This window comes from Psammomys obesus, unplaced genomic scaffold (genome assembly GCF_907164565.1).
Source record: "Psammomys obesus unplaced genomic scaffold, mPsaObe1.curated_primary_1811, whole genome shotgun sequence".
NCBI classification, from domain to species: Eukaryota; Metazoa; Chordata; class Mammalia; order Rodentia; family Muridae; genus Psammomys; species Psammomys obesus.
In genome coordinates, this window is record NW_026592890.1 from 25,715,581 (window position 1) to 25,731,676 (window position 16,096).

At 35.3% G+C, this 16,096-nt stretch overlaps 1 protein-coding gene across 5 annotated transcripts in view; it reads right to left on the reverse strand.

Moving 5' to 3' along the window:
* The window catches only part of Rev3l (REV3 like, DNA directed polymerase zeta catalytic subunit), a 135,692-nt gene that overhangs the window by 69,853 nt on the left and 49,743 nt on the right, over window positions 1-16,096 (reverse strand). For 4 of the 5 annotated variants that reach the window (XM_055615880.1, XM_055615883.1, XM_055615882.1 and 1 more), the window contains exons 4-9: window positions 14,924-15,084; window positions 5,554-5,647; window positions 3,948-4,042; window positions 2,788-2,892; window positions 1,721-1,805; window positions 1,489-1,640 (exon numbers count right to left, since the gene is read on the reverse strand). In XM_055615880.1, the coding sequence (XP_055471855.1) occupies window positions 1,489-1,640; window positions 1,721-1,805; window positions 2,788-2,892; window positions 3,948-4,042; window positions 5,554-5,647; window positions 14,924-15,084 (692 nt within the window). The remainder of the gene's footprint in view (window positions 1-1,488; window positions 1,641-1,720; window positions 1,806-2,787; window positions 2,893-3,947; window positions 4,043-5,553; window positions 5,648-14,923; window positions 15,085-16,096) is intronic. The other variant, XM_055615881.1, reaches the window with a different exon arrangement.

Consider the following 16,096-nt stretch of genomic DNA (forward strand, 5'->3'; position numbering starts at 1 on the left):
GATACCCAAACCAAGGAGAGGACCTAAAACCCCGGCTCAGATGTAGCCCACAGACTCAGTCTCCAAGTGGGTTCCCTAGTAAGGGGAGCAGAGGCTGTCTCTGACATGAACTCAGTGGCAGGCTCTCTGATACACCTCCTCCTGGGGGGGGGGGGGCAGGGTACAGCCTTGCCAGCCCACAGAGGAAGACTATGCAACCAGTCTTGATGAGACCTGATAGGCTAGGGGTAGATAGAAGGGGAGGAGGACCTCCCCTATCAGTGGACTAGGTAGGTGCATAGGGAAAGAAGAGGGAGGGTAGATAGGACTGGGAAGAGATGGAGGGTGCTATAGCTGGGATACAAAGTGAATAAATTGTAATTAATAATAAAATTTTAAAATTAAAAAAATTAAGCCTCAGTAAGATAGCATTTCACAACTCTAGAACAATTAAAAAGATAATATCAAATGTTAAAAACACTAAATCATAGGAAGCCATACATAATGCTGGTAGAAACAAAAAGTAGTGTACCCACTATGGAAAATAACTTGGTGTTCATTAAAAAAAAACTAAATACAAACTTACCACAGGATCTACAAATTCCACACACTAGTATCTACTGAATAGAAATGCAACATGTCCATACAAATGCAGGTTTATCAAAGCATTAATTTAATTCTTCCCCCCTCTTCAAAGGTAATCTTTATAATAAAGCTTACTTTACAACTGGTTTATTTGCTACATTTCTAATATTTTATAATTCTTCCCATGACATTTATGTTAAATTTCATTTTACTGAAACATTATTTTTATCAGTCAAAAGTAAAAGCAACTCAAATATCTACCAACTGATAAATGGATTAATAAGTATAATATTTGGTAATAAAAAGAAATGAGATATTGATAATTACCACAGGACAGATAAACTTTGGAAGTATTTGCTTTGCTAAGTGAAAAAAGAAAAAAAAAGCCCATATTGTATGATTTCATTTATAAGACATATCTAGGAATGCAGACAGATAAGAATCTAAGGAAATGGGTACTTGGGAGTTACAGCTGGGAGTGGCCATGAATGCCAATAAGGAAGCCTGTAGGCTGATGGTCATTTTCTAAAATTAAATTATGGAGTAATTATATGCTTAAAATTAGCAAATTTTATGCTATGTAAATTATTTCTCAATTATTTTTTAAAAATACAAATTTTTGAATATAAAAGCAAGTTGCTTAATCTGTGCCAAGAATGATATCATTTTTATAAAATTTAAAACATTAAGCAACAGTACATACTGTGGACATATGTATATAAAAAAAATCATCACAAAATTTTATACAACACTTTAGAGATGTGGAAAAGCTAAAAGAACAAGAAATAATTTTTGTTATACCCATATTTATTTCTTAGGAAGCAGACAGACAAACAAACAAGGAAACAGACAAATATTAAGTGTCCAACACAATGATGTTTTAGTATTTTTGTTTAATTCAGAAGACAAATCAGACAATCTCACCTTTGCTCAGACCTGTGTCTTTGTGGACTTCTATCATATTGGCTGGCGAACACGGAAGCGTTTCAGGAGAAAGAACCTCAGAGTGCAGTGTTAATTCAGCAGCAAACTCTTGGGATCCATTGCTGTAGTCCACAGATCCTGATAGTGTTCTACTTAATTAAAATAGAGCTTTTATAACAAACTATATAGCAAAGCAACAAAAATAACTCTGAGATCTATAATAATCACTTACACAGAGAAATCATTCTGTTTGAGAATTTCCTGAAGTCTCTTTTGAAATTTTTTTTCACTTTCTGTTGCTGGCACAAATCTGCAATCTTTAATTTGAAAAGTGCATTAGATAAATGAATGAAACACTTTTTCTTCCTCCTTAAAGGAGTTTTAAAAACCACAGCAGCTTATCTTTCTCCTGACCCATATCCCACCACCTAAGTGCAGTCCTGTTATAGAATCATACAAAAGAGAAGTGGATGTTATTAAAAATGAAATTAAGAACTTAGCATCACTTCAAGTTCTATAATTATAACTTGAAACAAAACAGAACAAAAAATTGTGCTTTCTATCTATAAACACATATATGCTGAAGTTAGAAATTACCTCCTTTGTGAAATATATTTCTATTTTAAAGGGCATAAAAAGAGACTTAAATTTTATCAAAATATTTTTGGCATTCTAGATATTACAAAGAAATTTAAAATTTTTAAGTAGACTTCAGTAGAGACTTATTACAATATTTGTTTTCTAAGTGGTCCTTTATACTTTTTGTTGTTTTATCTTTAAAATTGTGCTGTATCCATGGTATTGTGAGCTGTCAAATTCTCCCAGATCACAGCAACATTTAATAATAAATGAATATTTTCCTCACAGTTGTATATGATGATCAAGGTGAGAGTTTATATGACAGTTTCAGAAAACTGTAAAGACAGTGTGTCATGGCTGACACCTTCAAAACAGAACAAATAAAATGGTGTTTCTAAGAGGAGAGCCCTGGTTTTCAGTATCTTACTTAGAAATAAAGAAGACACGCATATACTAGGGATGAAAAAGAAACAAAAAACTGTTGTGTTGCAAGAAGGTAAGACATATAAAAACTAAGAACACACAGAGAGATGGCAATAAAGTGATATTTTAAGACAGAATTGTAAAGAATTAGGTTCTGTAGCAATGACAGTAAGAGAAATACATAGAAAATTTAAGGTTAATTTAAGACATAACATGTAGTGCTAAGGGAACACTCAATGACTATTTTTCCATTAAAATATTTACTTAGAGATCATTAGAGCATTATTAAGTTTATACCTTGTGATTCAGGCTGGCTAATTTGAGAACTTTCATTCCTGTTTCTTCGCCGTTGTTTTTCATCTTCCCATATAGCCTGCAGCCCAGGGTTTCCACCAATTTGAGCTGCAATCACAACAACACTACGAGGGTCAAAATGAAAGGTTCTTGCTATAAACTGCCTAACTTTCATAAGTACTTTTGTGGGGGCAAGTCATCTTACTATGTAACCCTGTCTGGCCTGGAACTCATTATGTAACCCCGGCCTTCCAGGGACCCATAAAGATCTACCTGCCTCTGTCTCCTCAGTGGTGGGCTTAAAGGCATGTACTACCATGCCCAGTGATATTATCTTTTAAGAAAAATACTGTATATGCTGTAATAGACAAATTATTCCAATTCTAAGTTTATCATGCTGCTTGCTCTTTAGTTTTCTCTAATGACTGAAAAAAATACCAAATAAATAAAATTCAAATGTCTCATGAGAGATATTAGGTCTAAAACTTCTCTCCATGACATATAACCTGCAGATAAAACAAAAGGTAGAATATGTGAAATATTTTGTACTGGCTAATTTTGTTTAGTGTCACTCATTGTAATTTCATCTAGGAAAACAGTAATATGGACGGAAAAACGAGCAAAGTGACTATCTACTGTGATTAAATATGAAATGTACTTTTTAGAGTCACCCGTTGAAGGCTTGGTCCCAGCCAGATGGTTGTGCTTAAGTTACTGGACTTCAAGGGCACTAAGCTAATCAATGAGCTAAACCATTCAATTTTGAGCTAAATGGGCTTTGGGGAATGCCCATAGTTGGAAGAAGAGGGTGGGAGTGCTGCAGTTTTTATCTTGTCTGAGTCCTAGCTTTCATGAGGTGAACAACCATTGCTCACCATGCCCTTCTGCCATGCCGCCCTGTCTTACCACAGGCCTGGAAATGACGGCGCCAGACAACCAACGACTGCGATGACTCTGAAACTGAGCAGCCCAAAGAACTCTTTAAGATGGTTTCCAGGGGTGTTTTTGTCAATGCAACAGAAAGCCGGCCAACAGAGACTCCCATCAGAAACAAAAAGCAAACTTCAAAATATCTTGCCTTCTTCTTCTCTATATTCTACTCTACTTTCATCATTATGTTCTACATATTAATATTTGCATATTAAGAATAATTGTGTGCGTACCCTCAATGTCCAGCCTATTTAAGATGTCAGCAGCTACAGCATCCACTTCTAATTCACATGTACTCAAAGGTTCAACACCTTCCAGCAATAAAGAACTGTAAAGAAAGGATTCAAATAAATACAGTAATTAGCACAAACTCCCCCAGTTGTTGTTGTTGCTGGAATCTGAGATTTTTCTTATGCGGTAATTCATGCTTTGGTAGTAATGAGAAAACCTGAGGATATTAAATGAATTCATGATACTATCTGTATGTAATAACAACAGGGTAAGAAAAACTATAAGGATAACCTATTGAAAGCATTTAGAATGCAGTCAAATATTCCTTACATAATATTTAGCATTTTCTGGTGAAAAAATGGGTGAAGGAGAACACAAGAATTCATTAAAAATCATAAATTTTAAAATAAGTTCCCTAGAGGCATTCCCCCTCCTCCTGCAGAATCATGTATGATTTTCAGATAAGGGAAGGTGATCATAGTGAAAAGTGGGCAAATGACATTCACTACTCTTCTTGTCCTCAGCTATTGCTAAGCACTCTCAAATGGAAGCATCTGAGAATTCTTCAGAAGTGCCCAAGTGATAACCACACCAACAATCGGCAGCGAGTTACAACCAGCAGAAGTGACAAAGTGACTTTTGATGAAAACTACAGGTTTTCATTAATGCTCTCTGATTTGAAAACAACATTAACCTTCAGAACCACTAAAAAGAAAATTCGGAAGATACCATGTAACTGTCGGTTCTCCCCAGAATACATAAAAAGCTGGTACAGAGCCTACTTTGCCTGTTTCAAACTTTGTATTTCATGCCAGAACACATTCTAGATGAAAACAAAACATCAGTAACTTTAGTTGTAATTAAGAGACGCAGATTTTCGAATTATTTTTAAATGTTTTAAGAAAAACATTAGAAAGCTTTTCTTTTTCTGTCGTCTTTTTCTCAAGAAAATTTGGTGGACATTAGACGTTAAATTAATTTGTCATGGCTCATAGATAGCTCAATTGGAAGAAAGTCTGCCTAAGATGGCTAAGGTCTGCTCCGATCATCAACAGTTTCTTCCCCACTACAAAACAATAGTCAGTATTTATCACAGCTACAGAGAAACCAACCCGGACAGAAAGTGGTACCAGGAATGGGGTTTCTATAGTGAACTTGATTATATTGCTTTGACTGATATCCTGTAGGAGAAAACCAAACTTGCCCCAAGGAACTTGACGCCCCTAATCCGTAGGAAGTAGTCTAACAATAACAATGCCCCCTTTCCCCTCTGTCCTTTTCACTCTGCTATCTGCTATTAGAAGTTGATGACAACTTGTAGGAATTTATTTTCTTCTTCATGTTCTTTCCATGTGGGTCCCTGAGATCAAACTCAGGCCATCAGATTTGGCAGCAAGTGCCTTTACCTCTTCCATATCACTGCCTTCACCACCATGGTCTATTTTCTTTAAACCTATGACTCCATGTAATATACCAATACTGAGATTTGCTTTTACTTGTGGAAGGCCCAGTGTAGTAAAAGGTTAATTTTAATTATGATAACCACTGGTAACTAATCACAATTAGTACACATATAGAATTTTCACTTTTTTGACAACATTGGCTAACCTTGGAATTTCATCCTCTTCCCACCTAAACAAAGTACCAGTGGAATTTCCTGATAACTGATCCTTGAACAATCCAGTTGCATGTGATGTGTCACCTAGAAAAAGAAAGGTAAATTTAAATAAATTTTACTTTTAAACTTTTATTTTATTTAACCAATCCATCTATCTATTCCTTTATTTACTAAAGACAGGGTATCATTACACAACCTTGGCTGATCTAGAACTCACTACAAAGACTAGGACAGTCTCAAACTCACAGGCCTGGCAGACTTTGCATTCTGAGCACTGGGGTTAAAGGCATGAGCCACTATATTTGGCAAATTACATTTATAATTTGTACAGTATTATTCTCTTTGTAAAATAATTTACAAATCATGTAAGACTACCCAGATATAGCTTAAAGATTCACTGAAACACAGGATTATGTATACACAGTTGAGAGCAATAATTCTAAACTAAGAGTAGAAAAAAGTATTTGCAATGAACTGATTTGAGTAAGAAACAGTTATAAACTTTCACAGTATAATAAAAGTATCATATATCTAAATGCTCAGGTAAGTATAATTAACATTTCATTAAAAAATAAAGAACTACATATTTTCAGAGTTAAAATTACTACAGTATTCTAAGCCTCAATATAATTCAAGTGAAAATTTTTCAGGAAATTTAAAACATATTTTGATCACAATATATTTTGATCAAAGCACACGATGTATTCCAGGAAGAGCACAACAGTGATATTAATAGCATCACTGATGATGAATTCCTCTATTTAGTGAACATCTTAGTTGTCTCATACTTTCAGTTTCTATAAATACAGTTGCTCAAAATGTGTATTAAGATCCTAGTGGATCTATACTTGGGCAAACACCAAGGAGAACAATGGCTGGGTCCAACTGTCAAGTGTATGATTACTGTTACAAGACTCTATGAAAATCTATATTGGCATTAAATCCCTGAGCAAACATCATGAAATTAAAAAAAAAAAAAAAAGAAAAGAAAAGAAGAGAAGTCAGGGCATGGGAGAAATTGGGGATACCTTGAGAACAATAACCCTCTGAGCTATGACCATAGAAAAGGACATCTTCAGGAGAATCACAGATGGAATTTTTTTTTTTAAGTCCAGAAAAAGAGGTACCTATCTAGGTACTAAAAGCCTACAGCTAACAAAATAGACAACAACAAAACCCAAATATATCACAATATATGATAGTTAAAATACTAAAAAGAAAAAAAGGTACTGATAGCTGCAAGGGAGAAAGGTTAAGTGACTTTTAAACTCAGGTCTATTAGAATACCTGATTCTTTAACAAAAACCTTTAAAGCTAACAGGGCCTGGAAAGGTATATTCCAAGTCTTGAAAAAAACAAAATTGTCAACCTAGACTATTACACTCAGCAAAATTATCTGCTAAAATTTAAGGAAAAACAACTTTCCATTATAAAACAGATTAAAGAAATTTATAACTACAAAGGAAGCCCTACACAGAGTACTAGAAAAAAAAAAAAAAAACTTCAATTGGAAGAGGATAAACATACCTAAGAGATCATAGAAAATAACAAAAAAAAAATTTTAAGAAAACACCACAAAACCAATAAAATAACATGAATTCATACACAACTTTCAATAACAGTTTTGACTATTAATAATCTCAATTCCCCAAATAAAAAGACAAACACTAACAGGCTGGATTAGAAAACAGAACCCATCTTTTGCTGCTTCCAAAAATTACACCTCACCAACAAAGATATACATCACTTTAGGAGGGAAAGTGATGGAAAAAATGATATTGTGAGCAAATGATACTAAGATACAAGCAGGATTAGCTATTCTAATATTTAACAACATAGACTTCAAGCCAAAATTAGTTGGGAGATCTAAGAAGAGACACTTCACATATATTTTTAAAAAATATACCAACAGAATACTATAATCCTAAATATAGACTCATTAAACATAGGCACACCCAGTTTCATAAAGAAAACATTGATTTGATCTAAAACCATGGATGCTTTCAACACGCTCCTCTTACCAACAGACAGGTCATCTGGAAATAAAAAAAGAACTCTGGAGCTCTCTCTATTAAAAAAATCAAATGGATGTAGCGTATCTATAAAGCTTTCTACCCAATCACTATAGAATACACACTCTTATCAGCAGGTGATGGAACCTGCTGGTGGATGAAATCAACCACGTTTGGACACAAAGCAAGTTTCAACAAATATTGAAAAACTGAAATCATATTCTGCATTTCATCTAACCACAACAGAATAAAGTTGAATTACCAACAACAATAGAAACAACAGAAAATACACAAATAGAAAATAAACAGACTACAGAATAACTGGGTGAAGGATGAAATCAAGAAGGAAAAATTTTAAATTCCTAGAAATGAATGAAATGGAAACATAGCATTCTAAAACTATGAGACACAGCAAGAGCTGTCCTAAGAAGAAAGTTTACAGAACTTAGTGCCTACATCAAAACTTTGAGAGATCTCTAATTAATAAACTAATGATGCACCTAACAACACCTCAAAACAGTATACAGGTAGAAATAATCAGATAAGGACTGAAATTAGTGAGACAGAAAAAATTTACAAAGAATCCATGAAATGAAAAGTTAATTCTTTAAAAGGATTAATAAGACTGAACCTTTAAATTAACCACATTGATCCATGCCAATAAAATTAAGGATGCAAATGGAGACACAACAGACTGAATAAGACAATTTTAAGTCCTTGAAAATGATAATCTATGTAATATTAAACTAGAAAATCTTAAAATAAAAAAGGAAGAATTTTTAGATATATAGGGCCTACCAAAGCTAAATGAGGAATAAACAATTTAAATAGATCTATGAAATACATTGAGATAAAATTGGTAATAAAAAAAAATCTTCTGACTAAAAATAATCCCAGCACCAGCTGAATTCGGCAGAGAATTAATTGTACTAGAGCTTCAAAGAAGTCTAGCAATACTCCTCAAATCATTCCACAAAAGAAAAAAGAAGGAATATTTCCAAATAATTTTTACAAAGCCACTATCAACCTGATAGGACAACCATATAAAAACCCATCAAAAATTATATATATGAGGCCACAAAAATTCTCAATAAACAACCCAATATTGTCCATCATGATCAAGTTGGTTTCCTCCAAACATGCAGGGATGGTTCAAAATACAGTAAAAATAATTAATAGACTCAATGACAGCAACTATAGGATCATCTTATTAGATGTAGCAAAAGCTTCTGATGAAATCCAATATCCCTTTATGATCAAAGTCCTAGAGAATCTAAGAAGCCTGGGGACATATCTCAGCATAATAAAGCAAGCCCTAAGCCAACATCTTGTTAAATGAAGAAAAACTCAAAAGGACTTCCACTAAAATCAGGAGAAGACAAAAATGTCCACTGTTTCCATTCCTATCCAAGTCTTTGTTACAGCAGTAAGTCAAGGAGAGAGCATACAAAAAGGAAAGAAATAAAAGTATCCTTATTTTCAGATATGATTCTCTATATACAAGACCCTAAAGACTCCACCAGAAACCTCAGACAGCTGATAAACAGTCAGGTAAATATAGCAGAGTGTACAAGAATGAACACACAACAATCAGTAGCCTTCCTATATAGAAATGACAAACATACTGATTAAGAAATAGGGAAATAATTCCAGTCACAATAGCCTAAATACAAACACATGCACAGACACACACACGTGTATCTTGAGGTTTGAAAGATTATCTCAGTGGCTAAGAGCACTCATTTTCTATGTTATGTTTGGTACTCTAGTCATAACAGCTATGACATCAAAACAGCCTAGATGTCCGTCAACTAACAAAGGGATAAAAAGAAATGTAGAACATCTACACAATGGGGTATTATTCAGCTATTACAAAATGAACTTATGAAATTCACAGGTAAATCATACAGAGTGAAGGAAGCCCTGAGAGACTTAAGTCTTAGTGAATGTGTATTTTCATATGTGCGCATGCTATTGAGTACTCAAAGACTAACTGGCTTATGGAACACTGGACAAGCCATTATCCACATGGGCCAGGCTCAGGAGGAATGGCAAAGCTTTCCCCAGGAGTCAGAGTATGAGTGTTTTATGAAATAGTGTGTGAAGATTAGCAACTGCAACTTCCTTCTGGAGGATGTTACAGCCTCGCTTACTAGGACCCCCTATTCAGACTACCTAAGCTGTCTCCCAGTGACAACCCAATAAACATGCTGAGGCTCCCATGGTTACAGAGGAAGGGGTTCGAGAATGCCACCTGATCCCATTTTCTTTGCACCCATGTCTGTTCTTCCTTCATTTACTCACCAACCCTAGCAAAGGTTCCAGGACCCAAGGCACTTGGGACATAGCAAAAATGAATGGAGCTAGGAACAATCATTCTGAGGTAACCCCGACCTAGAAAGACAAACATTTTTTTCTCTCATTTGTAGATGTTAGCGTTGAATCTTCAGATATGCTTGCTCCATTTGAAATACCCACAGAGAACAGAAAATTAGGAGAATTCGTGGAGAGGGTTGTTCAAGGGAGGGGAGATAGAATACAGTGGTATATCAGGTAAAGAAGAACAGAACAGAAATGATTAAATGAGAAGGGGAATGGGACAGTAAGGCACAGGAGGGAGTATGGGGAATGTCTTACTCACTATTCTATTGCTTCGAAGAGACACCATGACCAAGGAAACTCTTTTAAAGAAAGCTTTTAACTGGGGCTTGATCACAGTTTCAGAGGTTTAGTCCATTATCATCAAGGTAGGGATCATGGTGTCAAGCAGGCAGACATGGTGCTGGAGACGTAGCTGTGGGTTCTACATCCTTATCTGTAGGCAGAGAGAGACTGGGCCTGGCATGGGCTTTTGAATCCTCAAAGTCCACCCCCAACAAGGCCACACCTCCTAATTCATCTAATCCTTTCAAATTCCACTCCCTGGTGACTAAGTATTCACATATACGAGCCTATGGGAATCATTCTTATTCAAGCCACCAGAGGAGGGATAACTAACACTAAAACATTTCAGAAATTCAAACGAGAAGTTTCCTTAAATACACACACACACACACACACACACACACACACACACACACAAAGAGTCATCCTATAACAGGGCATCAGGGTCCCTGTTAACCACCACAGAATAACAAATCAAAAGCTCAGAGTTAGGAATGGGCTACCTCTTTTAGAGTTGTTACCAAATGAGATCCAATAGCCACCAAACTAGAAGAATAAAGCAAGTAGCAGTGCAAGATGATAGAGGCATGGCTTGTGAAATTCCAGAGTAAAGTTTGAGAGTCCCTTAAAGACTATCAGGGGTGCTTGTGTGATATATTTGAATGATAGGGTTTGCCAAGTCTCTTGATTACTCTCTATAACTTGAAGGTAAGACCCTACTGTTAAATATATTACATACTTGCCTCGGAGAGCACAAGGAAATCAAGCTGACATTCACCTGGAAGCTTCATCCCTACTGGCTACATAGATTTCATAGTGCTGCAGGGTGCTATGCTACAAGAAGAGAAAAGTAATCACCAATCTTACTCAGCTATGAATTCTGCAAGCTACAAAAACAATCAGCCTACTAATACAACATTGGCCGAGATGTCCTAAGAGCACCCCACACACTTTCTGGTTGTACTTAAGGCTTGCTCCACAAGTTGAAATCCATATCTATAGGCACTGACATCATAGAATTGAACCTGTGGCTATACAGGTCATAGTCTCTAAGGGAGAATCTACCATTACTCTGCTAAAGGGGCATAGTATTAGACAGAATTCTATTGATTTACAATTATACCCATAGATTAGCAGTACAACTGTCAACTCTCATCAGAGAAGCTTCATTTTGCAGTAGATAGTGATTAATAGAGATTCACAACTGGTAAAGTGCAGAGAATAAGAGACTGTGGAATGCACAGACCTAAGTGAAACATCTGCAACATACCCCCTTTTCCTAAGGCTCAGAGATCACTGAAGAAAGATGGTGGGGAGACTGTAAAAGGCAGAAGCAGTGGCGTACTACAAAGAGTCAAGGTTTCTGGACACATTAGGACATTTGCGCATGCACATTTACAGAAGTAAAGATACCATGCACAAAACCTATGTAAGTTCAAGCCAGGCAAAATTCTTATTGGACAGGGGAGTTCTAGCTATGGAGCTATTGAAACTGACAACTGCTGGGGGAGGAAAGTCAGTTTTCCGTAAGACTGGTTCCCTCACAGGCTAACTACACTCCAGCGAAGATCATACCTGTAAGAGTTTATGGGCAACACAAACTATACTTGAGATGAAAAGAGAGGACACAAAGTTGGGTAGGGAAAAAAGGGAGTGGGAGTGAATATGATTTAAAACACTGTACTAAATTCTTAAAGAACTAATACATTGGGAAATATGTTTTCATTTTATGTGTATGTGTATTTGCCTACATGTATGTATGTGCTCTTCATGTGTGCCTGGTGCCCATAGAAGACAAGAGAAGGTATTGGATCCCTAGAACCAGAGTAACAGATTGTTGTGAACTGCATGTGGGTGCTTAAAACTGACCTTGGGTGCTTTGTAAGAGAAGCAAGACATCTCTTCAGCTCTAACTTCTTACTGAGCAAAAGTTTTAAACTTTAACAAAATCCAATTTATCTTTTTTTTTCCTAATGGAAAAACTAATCTACACTAAAACTTGCCCTTCAAATTCAAGGTTGGACAGATTTTCATCTAAAATATTTGGTAGTTTACTCTTTTCATATCTAGAATGCAACTTAATGCTTTTAAAATGAATAACTCATCTGGGATGGTGGTACAGGCCTGTAATCCCAGTTAAGGAAACTGAGGTAGGAAAACTGCAAGTCCAATACCTACAAGGGCTACAGACTGCGTTCAAGAGCAGCCTGGACAACACAGTGAGACCCTATGTCAAAATAAAAAGTAAAACAAAGAAGGATGTGGTCTGATGTTGGAATGCTGACTTAGAATATACAGATCTCGATTCAGTTTTCACACACACATGCACATACACAGTCACAGTATAAACCAATAAACTGTATGTCCCAGTCTTGGTATATGGACATCCAACAATTCTAAAGAAGTTTTTGAAATGACTATTCTTTCTTCACAGAATTACCACAGTACTACTCTCAAGGTTGAGGTAAATGTATGCTGTTTCAAGTATGAACCTATTTCTGGGCTCCATAGCATTCTCACTTCACAAAGAAGCTAAAAGGCAGTCAAGTCTATGTCACCCTTCCTTAAATGACTTTTTTCTTAGTGATTCTTAGGATCTAAGGAGAAGTTTTCATTCAGACAACCTGGTTTCTTATGAGAGATTTTGTATTACTCTAAGTCACTGAGAAGATGAGAAAAGAATAATGTCATTAAAACTTGAGTTTATTATTAGCTAGTATTATAATTTATAAATAAATGAATTATTTTGGTCTTTGAAGGAGAGTAACAGGCTGGGTTCAAGGTTACTCTTTATGCATTTAAAAATGTTGTATATACTATATGTTACTACAAAAATACTTTCTTTCTAAAAGAAGTTTTATTGTACCTAAGTTCTTCCATATAAGGATATTACTAACAGTTAGAGAACCAAAAAATAATTCTGAATTATTTGTTGAATAATATTGGACTAGTAACTAAACATTATATAACAGAACTTTGTACATACCATCTTTACTTGAAGAAGATTACAAATGATAATTTTTCCAAAGCCACCAATAATGACAAGATCTGAATTCCTTGATGATTAGGGTGTGTTTACTGGGTTTTACTTACCAAGACTAGGTCTAATACTCTATAGCACATTGTGCACTGAACATATATTGAATATTAACTGAGCATGCGCTAGGGAAGGATCTGCCTCAATTCTTTAACAGATCTATTTACCAGATTAGTACCATCTTAGATCACATTCTTTATTTGAAAATGAGGTCCAAATTGGATTGAATGTCTCAAGAATATTCAAGTTCTCCATCTGTGTTCACCTTGAGTCCTAAGTTACTCTGAAGTTTCCACCTGCCAGGCAGACCTTGATTTGGCTTTCTCTTCCAACCAATATTGTTGCTTCAAAGAAGATTCTAAATTTTCCATGATAAACAAATGTCCTCACAGCAAAAGTTATCCTTACTAGTCTACTAGCTCTTTTGGTCTGAACTTTTTATTATTTAAAATGTTTTTGGTATAGTTACCATTGCTTGCATATTTTAAATGATTTATTTTTTTTAAAGAAATTGACTTAAAAAAATATAGCCCATTACTCATGGTTACAAAAATAAGTTTGGGTATGGTAAGAAATAATGGGAAAAAAATTAAACCAAAGGAGAATCATTAGTAAAGTTAGAAGTAAGATGCTGATCCCTGGCTGAAGAAGTATGGTGATGAGGGAAAATATGGCTGATAGAAAAATGTCCACTTCATTTTATTCTAAATGAAATAAAAAGGAAGAAGGTAAACTGTCTGCCTATACATGTGTGTGAATGTATATACACGCATGCACACACACACACACGAAAGCTATACAACTGAACCCAGAAATTTTACTCCCAAGTATATGCTCCAAAGAAAAATCTTGTATACAAGTGTTCAAAATAGCACTGTTAACAAAAGTCAAACCAGGAAAAATCTCCAAATGACCATCAACCAACGAAGACAAAATGTAGGTGATACATACAAGAGATTATAAGTGTGTCACTAAAAGGAATAAAGTACTGATTCAAGACATATAGATCAACTTTAAGAATATGATATTACGCAGAAAAATTACGTTCCCATATTGTACAAGTGTACTAATACTAAATATACTAAATGTAAACAGAAAGTTGATTGATTGCTTAGAAATGGTAGGCCTGGGAAGCTTGCAGATGAGAGCACTAAAGTATAAAAAGGTTTCCTTCAAAGTGACTAAAATATTTGAAATCTATGGCAATGTCTGCATAGTTCCACGTAGATTAAAAACCTTCAAGTTTTTCCTTAGGAGTGTATAAATTATACAGCATGTGAATATCTCAACAAACTAGTAAAATCTCTTTTCTTGGTTTAAAGATTTGTTTATTTTTATGTAGATGGGCATTTTACCTGTATATGTCTATTTACCACTTGTGTGGTTGTTGCCTGAAGAGGACATCGGATCTCTTAGAACTGGAATTAAATACAGTTTTGATTCACCATGTGGGTGTCGGGAATCAAACTTGCATCTTCTGGAAGAGCAGAAAGTGCTCTTAGCCGCTGAGCAGTCTCTCCAGCTCTAAAATAATGTCTTCTGAAAAGCTTTTCTTCATAATATGCTTCAATACTTACTACTTTGTAAATCACTGATTATATAGCACCTGTTTCCAAGCCTTGGTGTAGACTTGAAGATGAACCTTACCTTTCCTTCTTGCTTTTCGGAACTTGACAGCAGCCAGGTTAATTAAATTCATTCCATAAAGATTGTAATCAATGAAGAGCTGTAGGAGGTAGGGAATATGCGCTTCATGAGGCTGGTAAAATTTATTCATTATGGCTCCACTTTGCAAAAGTTCACATACCCTAAATTAGAAAAGAAAGTTACAGGATTATGTTCTTTAAAATATCAAATGAAGTAATGGTTATATAAATATATAAAGATTATAAAATTATGTAAATGATTATATCACTATAGAAAACAAAAAAAAAATCACTAATGCACAAAGTTTTCATTTCCCCTATTCCAGAAATTTATATTTTACTTGGAGTTAAAAGTTTAAACCAGTTTTAAAGTAAAGAAAATGAATTAAAAAAAAAATAGCTCATGGATTAAAAGGGGAAAATCTTAAAACCATACAAAAATTATAGAAATACATACTGGGCATGCAGTGCTTGCCTGTAATCCCAGCACTTGGCAAGCTGAAACAGGAGAAGTAAGTCTGTGGCCAGCCTAGACTGCCCAACAACATACTGTCTCAGAACACCAAGATGGAGTTACTTATGTCAGCCTTTTCAAAAGTAACTAAACACCAACAGGTTCCTTTTTTCAACTTTTAAAATTTTTTCAACTTTTTCAGAAAAATATTAACTTATTTTATGTGTAGAAGTGTTTCTGTACATGTATTTCTGTTCACCAACTGTTCTGCATGGAGGTCAGAAGAGATCCTATGAGACTGGAGTTACTGATGATTATAAACCACATGTGGACAGCTCAGAACCAAACCTGGGTCGTTTGCAAGAGCCACGCATGCTCCGAACTGCTGAGCCATCTTTCTGGCCCACAAAATGGTTCTTATACATAGCTACCTGGCACATTCTAACCTTGGTTCCTACTTGCATTCTGTTCAGTAAGCATTAGATTATTACAGTAGTTAAAAGTAAAAGTAGATTACATTTAACATGCAACTTTTACTTGTGGTTCTTACTGTAGCACAATTTGTAAATGATAAATATAAAAATGGAAGGGCTTGAGAGATGGCTCAGTGGTAAAGAGTACTGACTGCTCTTGCAGAAGACCTGGGTTCAATTTCCAACACTCACATCAAGTTCCAGGTGATCAAACACCCTCTTCTGACCTCCCTGGGCACTCCATGCT